Below are 19,748 nucleotides of genomic sequence, written 5' to 3'. Positions count from 1 at the left end.
GACAGTGTGATACTTTCTGTGCCATCGCAGTGTTTAGCAGAGACAAACTATAGTGTAGAGTTACCCATATCATTTTATACAGGAAAAAGGATAGATTTTTGTCAGATAATTGTAGACTGCAAAAAGAAGAACAGAAATTCCCTCATCATATTCGACTGAAATGGAGCTGAATATCACACATCATTGTGTACTGTATCAAGGAAAAAGCACAGATTTTTTTTCTTTACAAGTTTAGACTGGAATAAGAAAAACCATTGCATAACTTTGTATGTTGAAAAAGAACCTGTTAACCATTAATCTTTCAGTAGCACAAGACTCTACCTCTTTGCAAAAACACCCATGTAACAGAAGACAGCATATTAATCCTTGAAAATTGTGTTGAACAAGATGTGAACCAAAACAACCAGGCCCAGCAAAGAATATGAAACAGGAGTCCACAGCATAATTGCCAAAAACTCCCATACCATATTCTCAGTTTCCATTCCACTCTTTTTAAACTACAGGTTGGTACTTTTGGTTTTTGTACAGGTATTGCTCTTTTGCTGCATACCAGTGGGGATGAAGGGGTTAAGAGAGCAGAGGAGGAAACAAGGAAGAAGTGACTAGAGTCATTAGAGGACAGGGGCTCAATTGAAATAAGAACTGAATATATTGAGAACAAGAAGCACGGAAAGAGACTAGTGAAGAGGAAAAAGGAGGAGGTAAATGATGATCTAGGAAGAAAAATGAATGCAAATTAATCTGAAAATAGGAAGTTATTCTGGAAAGAGGTGCAGAAATATAAAAGTGACAGCAGAAAGAAATGTGAAAGTGTGAAGGATGTAAGTGGTAGATTATTAACCCATGGGGATGACATAAGGACCAGATGAAAAGAATATTTGAAAGCTTAATGAATGGGAACAGAGAGAGCAGAGCCACTGTATATATGAATGGTTTTGGAGGTGTGCGGAGAAGGAACGCAGTGATAGAAAACGTGACACTTGTGTAGCTGAAGAACGCTATGAAACTGCTGAAAAATGGAAGAGCAGCTTAGGTTGATGTGGTGTATGCAGAGATGATTAAGTGTAGTGGAGAGAGCAGAGTGAAGTGCTTGTTTTTCTCTTCACTAGACTCTTTACGTGCTTCTTGCTCTCAATATACAGTATTCATTTCTTATTTCAGTTGAACCCCTGCCCTGTTACTACTCTAGCAACTTATTCCTCTTTTCCTCCACTGCTCCTCAACCTCTTCATCCCACTATGCCATACCTTTCTTCTTTGTTGTTACTCCACCATTCCTAACTGAGCAATCCCTATAGGCATTCCATTGGCTCTCCAGATCCATTTCATTCCAGTTCAGTGATTCTAATTCCTCTCCTACTTTGGTCCTGTATTCATCTGCCATTTCTTTGATCCTCAGCTTCTCGACTTCCAGTCTTTCTCCCTGACTGCTCCTCTCCGTCCTGGTCCACCTCACTCCTCTCAGCTTGATCCTGCATACCACAATCATAATGTCTGACAGACTTCCGCATTGTCCTCTCACAGCCCTCGTACCAACAACCATTCCCAGCATTGACCTTTCTACAAGCGCATGATCAATCAGGCTCCTTTCAGCATGATCCCCGTTCCCTCTGTACCATGTATATTTGTGCATCTTTGTGTGTGAAATACGAGTTGCAGATGCACGACCTCCTTTCCTGACACATATCCTTCAGTTGCTTCCCATTATCATTTTCTCCTGGCACTCCATTACAACCCATTATGTCATCCTCAGGATCAGTGCCTCCTTTTCCATTCATATCGCCCATTACAGTCACTTTATAGTTCCTGGGCATTTCTCCCACTGTTTCATCCAGCTCATCCCAAAATCTGTCTTTGTCTCTCTCACTTGTGTCATCACACTGTGCATGCGCAACAATCACAGTCACTTTCACCTCAAACTTGACATGCATGCACATACAGTATCACCTGTGTTAGTCCCAAATTCATGATGCTGGGAGTCAGGATAGGTGTTAAAACAGTTTCATTTAAACTCAGTTGCTTTTTATAAAATTAATCATCTGATCCCTACAATGTATAGTACCAGTTATAAAGAAGAAGATACTGCAAGATATTTACTAACACATCCCAGATGTAGTAACAGTGAGTAGGAAATATGATAATGTAGCTATTTAGGATTTGTTACTTGTGTTTTACTGCTCAGCTTTCAAGGGTGGCTACATTTTCTTCCACCATACAGGATGGGTCAGGGCAGCAGCAATCCCCTGCGTGAGAACCTGGAATCCCTTCACACCCAGCTCATGAGACATGCTGGGGCTGACTACGACATCGCCACCACCACCACACTCACCTACGATCAGTTCCTCAGCTACATAACACAGCTCAACAACATGTGAGTATGAAAAGTATGGACATTGATCATCCCCTGGTGTCAAAAATACTGTGACACCATCCATACGGTATTGTTATTCTTGTTGGAAATGAAAGGAGGTCCGGATGATGATGGAAATGAAACTTCAGTTAATATGTAAATCACTTTCAGATGTCGTGAATACAAGGATGATGATGGTCAAGTGTTAGTGTTTGCTGTGAAGAAGGGCACAGACTCTACTATATTCTGGAAGGCCACTGTTCGTATTGCCTGTGTCAAACACAGCACCACCACCAACAAGGTTCAGTCTTGTCGCCTTCTCAACATCAGGCAGTTCTTACAGGTCTGTGTGTCAGAACTCATTACAGTAGTTGCTTGGGATTTAAAGTACACTTCCCTCTCATATTTCTGTTTAATACATCACTGTTTTGGCATGGTCATGGAGAGAAAATAGCCTACTCCTTGCATTGGCACCATTATGGCCAGGGTCCCAGGGAACATCATTACCTGGCCTTACAAATGACCCTCGTCCTTCTCTATATCCCACAAAAGTAGGATGTTGGACAGCAGAAAAAGGGCAGCTTTAGCCTCCAGTTCACTGGGTGCACATCCAGCTGATCCTGGGGTTGTCACTACTACATCTGTTACTATATCATAATTACTAAATGGCACCTGGATGCTACAATTTCAAACTCCTTACTGTCAGATTCAGTTTTGCAGACTCTGCAGCAATGGTAGTTCTTAGTTCTACTCTTCACTGTTCATTAATTGCTTAGGAATCAGGGGTGCAATTTTGTGCCATGTTATACTCCTTCATGCATACATTAGTAATATGAAGAAAGTTAAGTGATAGTGTGTTCAAGAAAGAAGGAAGATTAGTTCCTGAAAAAGCAAGAGAAACATTTAATGAAAACTTGACCATGAGATATTTGTAGTATATTAATCTTTTTGATAAAATCCCAAATGGATGATGGTTTTTACCTCTGCGTCTCCCTTCCCACCAGGTGTTCCGAAGAATAACATATGAGTGCACAGGTGGGACGCTGGGGAACATTGATGGGATATTTGGTGCTGAGGTTTCAGGTAGTATGATATGCTTACTCTTCAGAGGAAAATTCTGATCTTTTGGTTACCATTACCTTATATTAGCTGTTCATATGTGGCATGCGAGGTCAGCTGAATGTATGTAATAATCATTTAAGTACTGGACATCCTTTTCTTGCTGCATCATCCCTTTGAAGATAGTAATAGCTTGAGCAGCCAGCAGTCATTGTACTTTAATCAGTCCCAGTAATGCTTTTATTAAACATAAAAGTTATGGTGTATTTTACCAGACATCAGACCTGAGACACACGGTGTGGCAGTTCCCCCAACCATGGCTGCCTCCATGGTGCTGGGTGGGATGCAAGATGTCTCCGGGGCTTCCTCAGGAGCCAGCTGCCAGGCTGGGAAGAGTGCGGAGAGCCCTGGGACAGGTGAGGGGGGCACCAGCCTGGAGGAGTGTGTGATCTGCCTGGAGCGCCGGCCAGATGTCATCCTGCCCTGTGCTCATGCCTACTGCCTCCCCTGCATCGAGCAATGGTGGGAATACACTAGACCTCACGACTACGAGTGCACTTCTTCATCCTCCTCCCCGAGCCATGCCACTCTCATGTACCCAGTGTAAGCAGCGGCGGCAGTGTGTTTGCATGGCTTCACGCTTGCATGACTCAACACATTCACGTGGGGAGGTGGATGCACTGGCTTTATCATGTCGGGTGGAAGCAACTTCAGTACAACCATTCTTTGTCAGGGATGTGTTCCTAAATATCATAACTTTTTCTTTACATCTCCTGCTTTATACAACAAAGAGAATTGGGAGATTAACTTTTTAGATACAAGTGAACATCAGGTGCTGGAGAAGGATACATTTTTGTGATGGCACTGACAATCTGGCAGCTCTGCTGTATGATTATATGAATGTCTATTGGCTCCCTTCCTGTCCCCTGAAAGAGCAGTGGTGGACTGCTAAAGGTCAACTCCTGCTTGCAGTTCTCCTGGTTCACATCCAGATGAGCCTTGGGTCACAACAACAACTAGGAACACTAATAGACCAATTTTTTTGTAATACATACTGTTAGTTTAATAGAACTCCAAGAATGGTGGTATATAACAAGGACTTATTGCACTAATAATATGTCTTCACCCCACATGACTGAAGAGGTAGACCTGAAATGTGGTTGGTTCTGTACTTTTGATGCTGTGGAGTATCGTTGATAATTTGGATAATAATATTTTTTGCTTGATAGAAATGTTCAGTCAGTACTGCATTTGTCTTATTGTAATTACCTTACCATTTTTTGAGTATTTTATTTTGATTAGCTAGCCTGTGGTTAGTATAGCTTATCATCATTATTCAAGAGCGTGTGAGAAAGTGAAATTTAGAAGTTGATGAGTTATGGAAATGACTGAAGGTTGCCTTAGTTGGTTGAAGTATGTATGGGGAAGCACATGACAAGGGTTTGGCATCCCCCCCCCCCCCAAATATATATACTGTACAGTACATATAAATATACATGTATAGTGGTTGGTGGGAGTGCTCACCATCCACTCACTCATTGTAGTGCTGCTCTTGGTTGTCTGTCCTTTCCTCTCTTCCTTCCTTCTTTCCATCCTTTCACTTCTGTCTCTCTTTCCTTCATTCTTTCATCTTCCGTCTGTGTTCGGGTGACACTACACTGAGTGACAAGCCAAATGGTTTCCTGTATACCAGGAAATCATTTACTATACCGGGTGGTAATCATATAACCAAATTATGGTGCCTGGTGGTTTAGTGGGCAAGTAAGGTACTCCAATCGGATGAGCTGGTGCAGGTTTATATCCAGTGGGTGGTTGGGATTTATTGCTCATGTAATGCTACTTAGTGATGAGTGAGAGTGGTCACTCATCTTAAATGTCTGGACCAACTTGTCTAGCTCCGGGCTCCTATGCTCCTCATAGGACAATGCTAGATTAGATGAAGAATGAATGAATGATTATATATATATATATATATATATATATAATATCATCATCATCAGCCATAACTAGTCCACTGTTGAACAAAGGCCTGCCCCAACCTTTTCCACATATATAGATAGATATATTAGGAAATAGAATGGTTATCTAGCAAGTATGTTGCAAGTGCAGCCATAAAGAAAAATCACAGCAACAAAATATATGCAAATGGTTAAGGTTGGTTAAGAGAATGAGAGAAGTATGTAAGGATAAAGTAGCCAGGAGGCAGGTCTGTCATAGCCATCCTCTGTGTATAGGGTTCTCGGGAGGAAGTCGTCAGATAGGAAGAGTATAATGATGGTGATAAGTTATGAGATGGAGCCAGGATGCTGTGAGTTTGTTGTTGTATGAATCATTGTGAGGTCCATTTCACCAGGCATGCTGTTAATTCTGTTTTCTCTTGTTTTTGGATCCACTTAACCCTATCTTCAGGTATGAAAATGGGTCAGAATGATGATGAAGCATCATGGTGTGCATGAATAGTCTGTGTTGTTTTTATGCAGTTGACTTTTTTTTTTTTTTTTTTTTTTTTTAAATGCGAGGAAGAAGGAACCAAAGGCCATGAGCCCACAGTTACAGTTCCCTCCAAGAGAAAAACAAAATACAATAGAGAGCCAAATTCAAGATCCAATCATTTTGAGTACAGTACAGTGTTTTCAAGCATCTGAATAGTAAGATCATCACTATAGTCAGTATGTTTTTATTGGAGGTAACTGGGTCACTCCTTCAGCCTGAATACAGCATGAAATCGTGGCTGTATGAAATTGACTGAGCATTAGTTACAAGGTAGAGATGAATTTCCTTGTTTGCTAGTCGGATCAGCCCTCCTATATGACTACACTTGGCCATCAGCTGAGCTGAAAAAGATGAGGGATCTTCATTAGGGTAGAAAAATCATGCTTTGGTTGCCTTTACATGTAAACTACAGTTAAGTGATTTACTCCTTCAGGTAAGTAATTATTTTGATATCAGTCAAGTTGTTTCCTATAATCTTGGATCAGTACCAAAGGTTGAGAGAGCCAAAGGATTCAGTTTGACTCACACAGGTTTGTTGTCGTGTTCATCTTCCATAATGTGGCAAAGTGTGTGTGAAACATGGCTAATTTTGTATTCAGCTGAGCCTTGTATTATGTCTGCTGATGTTTTGCTTTATATCTTCTCTTCTGATTATTGTAAATCATTCAGTTGAATCACAATGGGATATATGTGTTTCTAGTAAATCTCACAATATTAATTTCATAAATATTTCATGTCCTGGGAAGGGACTCCTTTATGTGGTGGCACTGGTATAACTGGACAGCTTTGCTTCCTGGTTGTTGCAAATATCTCTTGGCTCCTTCCTTATCTCCTGAATGGAGGCTGGAGGACTGCAGAAGGGCATCTTCAAGCTACAGGCCTCTGGGTTCATGTTTAAATGAGCCTGGGGTCATGACAACAACAACAGATCACATGTCTGTGCCCTATCCTTTTTTTTTTTTTTTTTTTTATTAATACTATATGATATAGTCATCTCTAACTTATGTACAGGTCATCCCCACTTACGAATGGTCGACTTACAAAACTTCGCACTTGTGAATTTGTACTTTCAGTAAAATATTCAATAAATTACATGTAATTACATGAGATGTATAATACTTTATTATAAAATGGGCTGTTTGTAAATGGTTTTGCCCAACTGTAGGCTAATGTAAGTGTTCTAAGCTTAGTTAAAAGGCTTGGTAGGCTTGGCTAGGCTATGATGTTCAGTTGGTTAGGTGTTATTAAATTCATTTTCGACTTATAAGCAGTTTCTCGGAACATAACCCATTCGTAAGTGGGGGAAATATATACTGTATTTAGGAAAGGACTGTCTGTATCTGACCATTGATAAAATGAGTACCAGTATGATTTTTCTAATACAGACCAAGTACAATTATTTGCCTTCTTGAATATTTAAGATACTGTCATACATCCCATATTTCAGTTGTGTGGCTGGCTGGATATATTGAGCAGTTAGGACAGCGCTGGTAGTTCACTGCACACTGGATCACTACAGATGTTGGGTTATTATCTGGATAGTATAGGAGGCTTCATTGCACCTCTTCCTAAGTTATATGTTTCACTTATTACATCTTACACTCTTTTGTGTGTTGTTTGTATAGTTTTAGTATCAGCAGAGTTTGTATCATCATCGTACAGGAGGATATTTAGGTGTATTGTGTAGAATAAAGCACTGAAGTAGAGGTATTAAGAAATTTCCAGAGTCATGTGGAATATGTCCCATCATCTTTTCAGCCTTGCCAAGAGCACGAACTGTATGGGGATGCCAGAAAGAAGCAAGAAGTCAACACAGTATCAGTTACTTGGCACTTATATAACTGATCCCCATGGTAAACTAAGAGGGAATACAGTATTTAAGTTTTCAACATTGAAATTAGTCATCATCATCATCATCATCATCATCATCATCATCATCTAATCCAGTGTTGTCCCATGAGGAACGTAGGAGCCCAGGGCTGGGCAGTTTGGTCCTGACATTTAAGATAAAAGTGACCAGTCTCACTTATCCCTGGGTGGCAATACGCGGGCAATAAGCCCCAACCATCCCTTGGATATAACCCTACACCGGCTTAATCCGATTAGGCTGCCTTAATTGCCCAATAAACCACCAGGTGTCATAATTTGGTTATATGGTTACCACCCAGCATAATAAATGGTTGCCTGATGTACTGGAAACCATTTGGCTTGTCACTAAGTCTAGAGTCACCCAAAGACAGAAGGAAGAGGAAAGAATATTGAAATTAGTAAGTACTGTAATTTATCATCCCTTTAACAGTAAGGTAGACAGTGTAGTTAATAGGCATACAAACACCCAGACATTACAGTAGGAACAGCCATATTGTAGATTCTGATGAAGATGTCAGTGAAAAGTCAGACAAGTTGGTGTTAGGAAATGTTGAAGTTTTCAGGAGATGGGTAACATTATGCATTGATGTCATTGTTTGACATGCACAGAGACTAATTCTTATTTCATTCAGTGACTTTCAGATTTGTAAAATGCTGATACATACTGCATATATAGATGTAAACATAATTTTTTAAATATGAAAAAACATTTTGTTATCTAGAGGAGGCTACTTATGCTTCGTGCATAACAGTGATGTGATGAAGTGTATCCTGATTCAGGAATACAGTGAGGTAGAAAATACCGTGAATATGGATCTTGCATGTGGTATTTTGTACTGTATATCAGAATATTAGTAGTGATGTAATTTTGATTGAGAGTTTCCAAACTGTGCTGTTATGTACTGTCCTTAATAAACCTTTCAAAACAATAACTCTGTGTCTCCATTGCAGGAACTTTAAGGACAAGACCTGCCCTGTGTGCCGAGAGTCTCTAAGCAGCACTGATGACACATGGGTAATATCTGAACACCCGGACAACTACCAGGTCAACCAGGAAATACGCAAGGCTCTCATTGGACTGGCTGGTGATAAGACAGATTTCTGGTGAGACTTGTAGTGGTCTCTTCCAAGGATCTCTCTTTGCCCTGCAGAAATATGTGATCCATTGGTCATGGTTAAGGGGATTCATCATTCACTCAACACCATGTAATTTAACACTGCAGTAAAGGAGTTTTATCTAATTAATTAAAATTGTCTAGTGTGACAGTATTCTGAATTAATAGAGACATATTGTAACCCTCTCACTGTGATGGAATTGGCTTAAATAAAACTCTGGTAGTAGCGAGGATGAAGTGACAAAGATGCTGTCAAGTTAATGTGGACTGATTGCACCTCTTTAGTACTAAGGGGCTGCCCTTAGCAACTAGTCCCTTCAGTTTGAAAAGTCTCTCTCAGGCTTAATAGAAATGTTTGGTGGTAGCAGAAATGAAATACACTAAATTTCTCAGTTTAACAGCATCACTGCATTTGCCTACCCTTATTGTTTTCTTTGTATCATCACATAATTTTATTCAGCCACATGGAGTCTTCAAACAACAAGGGGTAGATATAGCCTTCATTAGCCCTTTCAGTGCTAGAGGTCTTTCCTAAGTGTAAATAAGACAATGTGAAGAGTGGTAGAACAAATTGAAATATACATCATCAGAGTGAATGGGAGAAGGATAGGAGAAATATCAGGAAGGTTTAGGAGGAGGATAAATGATGAGCTGTTTGGGGCTGGTATTATTTGATGTGATATATTATTGTTACAGTATCTCGGCTCTTCTAGTATATTATTGTATTGGGTAACTAGAACTTTCTGAACAAATGGGGATAGAAGTTTGCCTATTACATGCAATGACTTCACGAGTAAGTTTTTTCACCCCCTTCTTTGTCATGGCATTACAGTGGAGCCCCGCATTTTGCACCTAATTGGTTCTGTGAAAAGTACCACGAACAATGAAACCACTTAAGTTGGGGCATTGATCCTCTGGGATATAGGCTAATTGGTTCCAGGTCCCATGCCAAATCCCCCTAAAACCCATTTATGCAATGTAAAATGAGTGGTAGGTGGGGGTGTTCACCATCCATTCATGTGATGTAGAGCTGCTTTGGGTGTTTGCCCTTTCCTCTCGTCCTTACTTCCTCGTCCATCTCTCTCTCCTTCATTCTTTCCACTTCCTTCTGCCTTTGGGTGACAACATTGAGTAACAAACCAAATGGTTTCCTGTACACCAGGAAACCATTTATTATGCTGGATGGTAACTATATAACCAAATTATGGCACCTGATGGTTTAGTGGGTAATTAAGGTGCTCTAATTGGATTGAACCAGTGCAGGTTTATATCCAAGGGGTAGTTGGAGTTTATTGCTCACATAATGCTACTCAGGGATGAGTAAGGTTGGTCACTCTCATCTTAAATGTCAGGACCAACTTGCCTAGCCCCAGGCTTCTACACTTCTCATGGGGCAACATAGGATTGGATGATGAATGGATGAAAATTTACTGATCACACCTGAAAAAAAACTAGTATTAATACAAAGTACATAATAGGCTAGGAAACTCACTTGGAAGGCTGGAGTGAGGTGCTTAGTGGAAGGGGTGGGGGTGTAATTTCTGAGGCAGGTGATGAGGCTACTGCACCCTACCACCTCTGGCACTCCACCCTCCTCTGCCGAACGATGATGCCACTAATGGCGGGGCTCCACTGTACATACAGTTATAACATTCCATGACAATAACCTGAGGGCATTTTTGTTTATATGATTGCTTCTGGATGCTTGAAGTGTATACTGCATTTGCAACTACTGTACAGAGGAGTCATTATATTATATTTTATGGTGAATATCTCAGTTGTTGAATTATGGATTGTGGACACCTGACAGAGAATATTAACTGTGAGGCTAGTTCCCCAGCCTCACCAACTCCCATACCTCACTTCCTCACACACTCATCCACCATATCACTTCACCTTCTCCTTGGCCTACCTCGCCTCCCCCCTCCTTCAGATTCACTCAGACATACCTTTTTCACCACTCTATTGTTATCCATTCTCTCCGCATGGCCATACCATATTATTACACTCTCTTTGATTCTGGTGTCCACAGAATACCTCACTTCGCATCTTTCATGCATCACATTATTACATATCCTATCCAGTCTCGATACTCCACATACATTCCTCAGCAGTTCCATCTCCACTGCTCTCACTCTTGACTTTTCATTTTCATTCCACACCGGTCACAAATCCATATATTAAAGTTGGCACTAACACTCTGTTATGTAAGCCTCACACAGCTGGAATACTCAAGCCTTTTTTCTTATCAAGGCCTTCATAGCTCCAGCTACCTTCCTGCCTTGTGTCACTACTCTCCATTTCTTTTGTACATTTTCCTCTTTTTTCTATCACTGTACCCAGTTATTTGAACTTTCTCACCAATTCTGTTACTACAGTATACATTTTTTTTTTTCTTCTTATGAAATGACTGTAAATATTGATGACTGTGCTGTTACTGCCCAAGTGATGCTGTATGTAGCACTGGGAAAACCACAGTATTAACACTTTCAGGCTGCTATTAATGAGTTGTAGATGAATCAAGTCATTTTAAATTGTCAGAATTAAAACTATATAAATAGCAGTTGAATGATAGCAAGTTGTGTTACAAATAGTGTTTGAGAGTAAAATGCTGTGGTATTTTGCTCATTCTAAAACCAGACACAGTAGGACACCCATAGACCTTGCACATTGTTTCTCCTGTAAGAATACCACACATGACAGAATATACATCATGCCAGCACAGACAAGTACTTCAAGAAAACCTTTACTGATTTTACTCTAACTTGGCCCAAATTTTCATCCTTTTGGTGCTCATTTCACATAACCCATTGGCAGAATAGGTTCCCCAACTATTTATCCTTACCATAGCACATCATTGTGACTTGCATCATATTCTGATATTAATCTGTTGTTACATCGCAGCATTCAGGGTGGAGAGAGAATTTTAGGCCAGATTATATTAAAAATAGTATGGTTATCATTTATAGACACACCAGCTGATGTGGGTGGATGTTGCAGCCTGTTGGGTTATGATTGTGTGACCCAGGGCCCACAACAAAACAACAGCTTTAAAGAGTGAATTTATTGAAGAGTGATAAACTGTAGGAGTTGTGAACTATGAAACTAGCATCTCCTGAAGCACGTGATTGCAGCAGTAAGTACTTTTAAACCTTCTCAAGAGTTAGTATTAAGATAATGATTATTTTGAAGTATGCTGCCTTCTAATGAACGTGGTATAGGTATATGAAACAGGGATTTTAACCTCAGAACACAGTATAATAAGTCTACCAAGGTTTCACAGGTACGTCACCATCATCATCATCATCATCATCATCATCATCATCATCATCATTGGGACCTCCTTTCCCACCGTAGGGCGGGGTGAGGAGTAGCAACGACCAGACAGATACGTAGGGAGTTTATGTGTATCAGTTCATGCAAGACTTTAGTTTACCAGCAAGTCCCAGAGATACTTCATCACGATATACATTTTTAATCATGTTCTTGTCATGGTGAGTTTATTTGTACCGCTGATGAAAGGAGGATTGATGTATGATTGTTTGCTGTGTTGTTTATACACATATTTTGGCTTATGGTGTAGTGATTTACTTTATTATTACAAGCTTACTGTAAAATATTCACCATTTTATACAATATTTTGAATTCCCTTATATGATGTTTGATATGGTAAATGACCTTCCACCACCACCATCACAAAATCTCGTGGTTTCCTGAGTTGTAACAGAACATGTACATTTTATTCTGTGTCATTAGATGGATTTTTTTTTATTACTGTATTGCTATGTAAAGTCTTGTTGTCTCTCCTGCTTTTCTGTCTTTGACAATTAGTCTCTGTTGGTATAGTGGGTAATGAAGGCGCTCCAGTCGGATTGAGCGTGTGTAGGTTTATATCCAAGTTTTTTTTTTTTTAATGCAAGGAAGAAGGAACCAAAGGCCAGGAGCCTGCAAAACGTTCCTTCCAAGAAAAAACAAAAACAATACAAAAGAGAGTCAAGTCCAAGATTTGTTCATTTTGAGATGCCTGGACACACTGCATTTGAAAGACTGGAGATCATAGGAAGCAGGAAATACAGACAGATGGAGAGGGAAGCAGTTCCAGAGTTGACCTCAACTATCCCTTGGATATAAACCTGCACTGGCTCAATCCGATTGGAGCACCTTAATTACCCACTAAACCACCAGGCACCATAATTTGGTTATATGGTTACCATCCAGCATGGCAAATGGTTTCCTGGTGTACAGAAAAGAGTTTGACTTGTCTCTCAGTGTACAGTTACCCACAGACAGAAGGAAGAGAGAGGAGAAAGGAATGAAAGAAGAGAGGAAAAGGCAGGCACCCGAGAGCAGCGCTACATCAAGTGAGTGGATGGTGAACACCTCGCCTAATGAATTTTGTAGTTAAATAATATATAACTTGGAAGACAATGAGATTAGCAGATGGTCATTTTTCATTGATAAGGTTTAGTGTACAGGTGTGGATAAAAGAAACAGACACTGGCATAGCCCTGGCACACAAAACAGGGTCATTTCTGACTGACAAGTTACGATGGGAAGAGTAGGGAAATGGCATCAGGTGGGGGGGATGTGAGGAGAAGGAGCTACTACAATCCCACTACCCTGCTATAACTCATCAGCCAGAAAGGACCCAATTTTTGCACTCCCAGACTAAGTCTCTCTCTCACTCGTTCACACATGTACATTTATAAAGGGGGAAGCGTATGTGTCATGCAATCACATTTTAATCATTATTATCGTGTGTTGAAGATATAGTTGTATACAATGATGGGAACATATACAATACCATTTAGACTAGTGTTAGCTTTAGTATGTGTGCTTGTACAAACCACAGAACAAATAATTTTGCATAGTGGTTAGTTGTATGCATGAGAGGAGATTTGATAGTGTATAATTCTGAGGTGGGATTCTCAGATGTAATTACAGTTGATTTGCCACCATAATGTATATAATTTCCTTCTCTCTTAACTAAGATTTGCACATGCAGAAAGGACAAGCGATGTGGAATGATGCTACACTCATTTTCTCTCGTAAAAACAAATTGCAGTTATGAAAGGATCATATGTACGTTTGCAAATCCTGCCCCTGATTTGTAAATACTGGTCACCCCTTGATTATCCATACTGGTGATATCTTGTTTCACTGGAGTTTCAGGACTTGTGCTGTAGCATTTATCATATAGCTGTACAGAGTGTTCTGGGAGGAAAGGGCATGAAACAGCATCAGCATCAACATCCAGTCCCATTGTGACCCATGTAAACAGGAGTGCAGGGGCTTGGGGCTAGGCTAATCAGTCCCTATATTTAAGTTAGCTGTGACCAGCCTTGCTTACCTTTGAATGACATTTTGTAACCAAGAAACCCAAACCACCCCATAGATGAAAACTCTTATAGGCTCCATTCAGTCGGGGTGCCTTAACCCACTAGGTGTTAAATGGTTTAAATTTAGGAAATAAGAGATAATGGAATTCTAAGTAAATTGTGCTGCGTCAACTTGATTTCAAGTAAGAATGGTTACAGGGTGAGAGTTACTGACGGTATCATGGGTGAAAATGATCTGCATTATTCGCTTATAAGATCCTCAGTAACTTGAGCTCTGTAATGTTTGAGCTTTGCACCTTTGTTAACATACCTTTTTGTCCCCTTTGAATTCCCTCAGCTGTCATTTCTCAAATCTATGCCTTTTCCTCCTGGGATACCCTGTATTGAGAAGTGACTGGTAGATGTCTGAAGTATCTGGTGGTTTTGTGGTTGAAAGGTGCCAGTTAGATTGATGATATAGCGTGCATAAAATCTGTCTATATCTCTCTGCCAGACACCTTAATCCTGTAAGGGGTGGCCACAAACAAGTCGCCTCCATGTTGCCCTGTCACCAGCCATTTCACTGCCTTGCTCCCAGCTCACACCCACATCTCTCATATGCATAAAATCACCTGCCTCTAAATGTTCTGGACTGCAGTAGCCCAGCCTTTGGCCCCTGTATGCCATGAATGTATTATATGACAGTTCTCAATGGCTTAGGAGATTTCATAACATCACTTCCCTAGTTATACTGTATATTCTTTACATTATTTTCACAGTATAACCTTGTTTGTTACTGATGCAAGCTGTGTCTTAAGTAAAATTATATACAGTAATGTACAAGACTGTGTTAAGGTGTAATATACAGAATAAATTCCTAGAGAAGAGATGTTGTGAAACCTCCATTGCCACCTAGAATACTGCCCTGAATATTATTGACTGGTGGACATGTTTTTCTCCTTACCCTCCTGTGGGGACCCAGGCTGCTGTTACATGTCATCATATTAGCTTTCAAAGCATTGACCCTGAAGCACAATGGCATGGTACAGCGATGGCAGCCACATCAGTCATAGATTGGTATTCTTTGCAGCTTAGGAGGTGCTGTAGGTCCTCTTCTTCTGCAGTTCATTTTCTGTATTACCCCCCAACTGTTGCAGTATTGCATTATATGTTGCTGTAATTTTAACACATAGGGTGACTCGTTAAATAGTGCTCCACTATAAATGTAGCTGAAGGTACCTAATGTGTTGCTGGGATGGTTCAGTCTGTTGGTGTGGCCATGGCATTGAGAGTAAGAAATGAATAAATGATGCAGGACAGGCACTGATAATGCTGTCTGAGCCATCCTCACAACACACACAAGTTCCTGGCAGAGTGGAAGAGGAGAATCATACATGGGCCACCCTGTAGATTGCATAAACATAGTACTGTACAAGATTAAATTAGTTTGCCATATTTAGTGCCATATAGTCATATTATGGCTTGGTGCTGGTTCTTCATTATTCCTTCCAACAGTATTTTGCCATGTGCAGAAATAGATTTTACAGAAGAGGTGCTAGGGAAAGCCTCCTAAGCTAAAGAAATTATAGGCTTTAGTTCCCATAGGCTACCTGCAGGCGTCTTCCACTTTGCTTGGGTTTACCCCTTGAATCCATTGACATCTGTTGTGTAATATTCATGCCACCTCCAGACATTTTTATCCAGCTTGAAGGAGGCTTATGGAACTGAATTGATTAACCCATGGATTGCGAGCCATAGCTCAGGCTGGGTGGCATCGCATTGCAAGGCACAGCTCAGGCTGTGCTAACCTTCCAGTGGCCGTCCATCACCACTAACTACTCCACCCCTATGCAAACTTACGCATTGTGCTATGCAAACATGGAGAGAGGTTTTTATTATTATTATTTTTTTTTAACCAGATGATGCCCCAGATGTTTATCTTCAAGTTAAAAAAAAAAATAATCTTCATTTTTTGCACAGCATGGGGTGGGATAGAAAAGGTAATTGCATAATCCATGGGTTAATATTGTTATTTGCTCCCCCCACTGATACAAGTCTGTCCTAAGTTATATAAAATAATGTGGGAGTGAAAAGGCAGAGGACATGGTGATTTGGAAGCAGTTTGTTTGTGACCATTCCTTTTGGGATTAAAGCAGCCTGGTAGTAGGTGGATAGCTCTGGTGATAGCAATTATACAGTAGAATATGTCATTGGACTGAAGAGGCTAGTGAAAAGGTCATCAGAGATTGGGAATTCTTTCACTCTGGCTTGGTGCCACAACATACTGGGCTTGTAGTATACTTATGTATACAGCTCAGAGAAGCTAGTTTTTATATACATCTCAGAAAAGCTAGTGTTTGCTCTAGCAACCTTATCTTGCTAATATACAAACACTGGGCCAAGATTCACATTCACAAACTATTGTTTAATAATTTCCCTCTCAGTTGTTCTGGTTTAGTAGGTTAGAGGAGACACTGAAAAGAATGGTTGATATTTCCAACCCACTCACAAGATTCCAGGCAGACTTCACCAAAGGCGTCCTTGCATAGTATAGAATGACATCTGCATTAGCCAAGATATGTTTTTACTGATAGATAAGGAGTTATTGGAAGATTATTCATTTTCTGTGTCCTGTTGAAATCAACCCCAGATACAAGAGAGAATTGATCATAAGTAATTGGTGAATCAGTGCATTAGCATGTAGTATACAGGCCTGAGAGAAACTATTGTAGTAGTTACTCTCACAACCTTCCTTTGTGAATATACAATCACTTGAATGCAATATACTATAGTTATTCCCCCGTCCCCCTTCAAAGCCTTGACAATACTGTTGGATCCAGGCCAGAATGGTGGAATTGTCCAGACCACAGCTTCAGTCTTGTATAGCAAGATTTTTTTTTTTCTTTTCCCTTCACTTTGGGATGTCATTTTTATTTTAATTGTGGTGCACTTAGATGACACTTCAGCTCAGGAAGTACATTAAGCAGTGAATGTACTAATGAAAGCAGTGTCTAACCTTAACAGTTTGAAAAAATCTTCCATGAGTTGGGTAAAATCATTTAGGGCTGACACATCAAAGGCGAAAAGATGTCCTCATGGAGAAAGGGGTAATATTGTTTTGTTTTGATATTACAGTATAGCCTTATATTTGTGAAATGAATATATAGAATATATAGATGATGTTTGTCATTACTGATCTTTATATATATATATATATATATATATATATATATATATATATATTTATTATATATATATATATATATATATATATATATATATGGATGAGAGAATTTAATGCTTTGGTGACTTTGTTTTGTATATAATGCATTCATAGTCCAGACTTTGAACTGTACTTTAGTATTCTGCTGTACTTACAATACACACATTAACCCTTTTTGTACTGAAGTTTTATTTGTCATACAAAGAAAATTGTGAGGAAGGTTATGCCAGTGAGATGGTGAATGAATATGTGTGTGGCCCAGTTTCATTGGGCCTGCTGTTGATTGGGTTCCCCTCTATCATGTTTTTAGATGCAGGAGCATCTCTAGGACTGACCTGGCCAGTCAGTCACACTGAGAATTTTCATGCCCTAGGTAGTTTACTCAAATGAGTTTCCATGTGGTGCTTCCTTTGAGGTTTGTGAAGATTACCAAATGAAAGATGTTTCACCCTCTTATAACCCTATATGGTACTTTACAGAAACTCCATCCATCCATCCATCCATTCCCAGACGCCATGTATCCCAAACGGGGTGGTCAAGGGCTTAGAGTTAATTGTTTTACAGGGAGGGGCACTAATCCTCCACCAACCCCACTTGACACGTAGGGAGTTATGCCAACAGCATCTGGTGTTCCCAGGCGGTCACCCATCCAAGTACTAACCAGACCCAACGTTGCTTAACTTCGCTTATCGGACGGGAAGCGGTGTACTCAACGTGGCATGGCACAAGGATTATTACTTACAAAATGCGTCACAACTGAAGCCTCACATGGTGTATGATTTTTGTGAAGTCTTGAATGGTGCCACATCTATCTAGTACTCCTGTGTGTGTTCTCTTCCCTTGCTTATTGTCCCGTACATCAACTCATCCTTTTGTGGGAGAAAGAATTCATGGTGATGATAGTGATAACAACCAAAAAATAACCATGCTCTTGCTGTCATGGCCCAAGGCTAATCTGGATGTGAACCCAATGGACTGTAGACAACTGGACTCTTGCACACTCGGATATATTTGTTGAAGGTACATTAAATATTTGTCAATATTAAATGGTGGTAGGTGGGGGTACCTACCATCCACTCATTCAATGTAGTGCTGCTTTGTGTGTCCGCCCATTCCTCTCTTCCTTCCTCTTCTGTCCTTCCTTCATTCATTCTTCTTTCTGCCAATGGGTGACTTTGCACTCCCTCTTCTGTCTTTCTTTCCTTCATTCTTTCGGCTTCCTTCTGCTCATGGGTGACTCTACACTGAGTGACAAGCCAAATGGTTTCCTGTACACCAGGAAACCATTTACTATGCTGGGTGGTAACCATATAACCAAATTATGGTACCTGGTGATTTAGTGGGTAATTAAGGTGTCCCAGTCAGATTGAGCCTGTGTAGCTTTATGTCCAAGGGGTACTTGGGGTTTATTGCTCACATAATGCCACTCAGGGATGAGTGAGGCTGGTCACTCTCATCTCAAATGTCAGGATCAATTTGCCAAGCCCCGGGCTCTTACGCTTCTCATGGGGCAACATAAGATTGGATGATTGATGGATACAAGAACTGCATGACATGTGTTATGGTGTGGAGGGCAGGCTTACAGTGATGGGAGAGAATTACTTGAGGTGGGTTTGTTTGGTGATATGGGGAGCTATGTCGGAGCATTTTTTATTAGTACTGTATTTTGTGTTGGACTGAAACATGGAAAGGTGTTACACATAAAATTGGCATATGGACATCAACAGGTGGTCTGTATGTGACCATATAGTTGCCTAGCTCGGGGATGATTAAATCTCTTAATCACCGAGTTTGAGCGGAGTATTGTAACCAAGGAGACATTCCCACGTCCACTAAGGCCTGACCAAGCCCAGTCGTTCAAGTTGTGGGTGGTCCAGTTCCCTCAAGTGAGTGAGGAGACGTGGGGACGGTGGGGTAAGGTCTTAGGTCTTACCAGATGGAAGTGGGTCAGTCGTGGTTCTATGAAATTCTATGAGCCTTGGTTTTATATAGTTTTTATCTAACGAACGTTTATCTCATGATAAGGACGACTCGTAACATTTTAATCCAGCTAACGCACATACCTCCACAGAGGATATTGAGGAGTAATATGCAGATTAAATCGCTAAGGAAGAGGGGTCACGAAATTTAAGCCCTTGTTTATGTCCCCATTCCAGGTAAATCGACGGACATCGGAAAATGAAAGCAAAAACAACGGTGCAGTAGGCTGGCAGGTGACCAAGAGAGAGGGGCGTGGAGGAAAGAGGGATGGAGGATATATAGGGAGCGAGGGAGAGAGAGAGAGAGGAAGGGACGGCTAGAGGGAGGGAAGCAAGGGGGAAG

At 40.5% G+C, this 19,748-nt stretch overlaps 1 protein-coding gene and 1 pseudogene across 1 annotated transcript; one reads left to right on the top strand and one right to left on the bottom strand.

Annotated features, from left to right (window-relative positions):
* The first annotated feature begins 23 nt into the window (after nt 1-23).
* On the top strand, nt 24-8,973 carry LOC145405454 (RING finger protein 141-like). Its single transcript, XM_080276799.1, has 6 exons — nt 24-503; nt 2,218-2,370; nt 2,521-2,692; nt 3,354-3,432; nt 3,684-4,011; nt 8,722-8,973. Exons 2-6 carry the CDS (start codon nt 2,219-2,221, stop codon nt 8,876-8,878), a joined length of 888 nt encoding a protein of 295 aa, XP_080132925.1. The 5' UTR covers nt 24-503; nt 2,218; the 3' UTR covers nt 8,879-8,973.
* Nucleotides 8,974-18,038: 9,065 nt separating this feature from the next.
* Nucleotides 18,039-18,157, bottom strand: LOC145405713 (5S ribosomal RNA; annotated as a pseudogene).
* Nucleotides 18,158-19,748: the final 1,591 nt, after the last annotated feature.

Source organism: Coenobita brevimanus, chromosome 67 (genome assembly GCF_032717465.1).
Source record: "Coenobita brevimanus isolate Jiangsu-jjx chromosome 67, ASM3271746v2, whole genome shotgun sequence".
NCBI classification, from domain to species: domain Eukaryota; kingdom Metazoa; phylum Arthropoda; class Malacostraca; order Decapoda; family Coenobitidae; genus Coenobita; species Coenobita brevimanus.
Note: the sequence above shows the minus strand (reverse complement) of the source record. Positions and strands in the feature narration are given on the sequence as shown.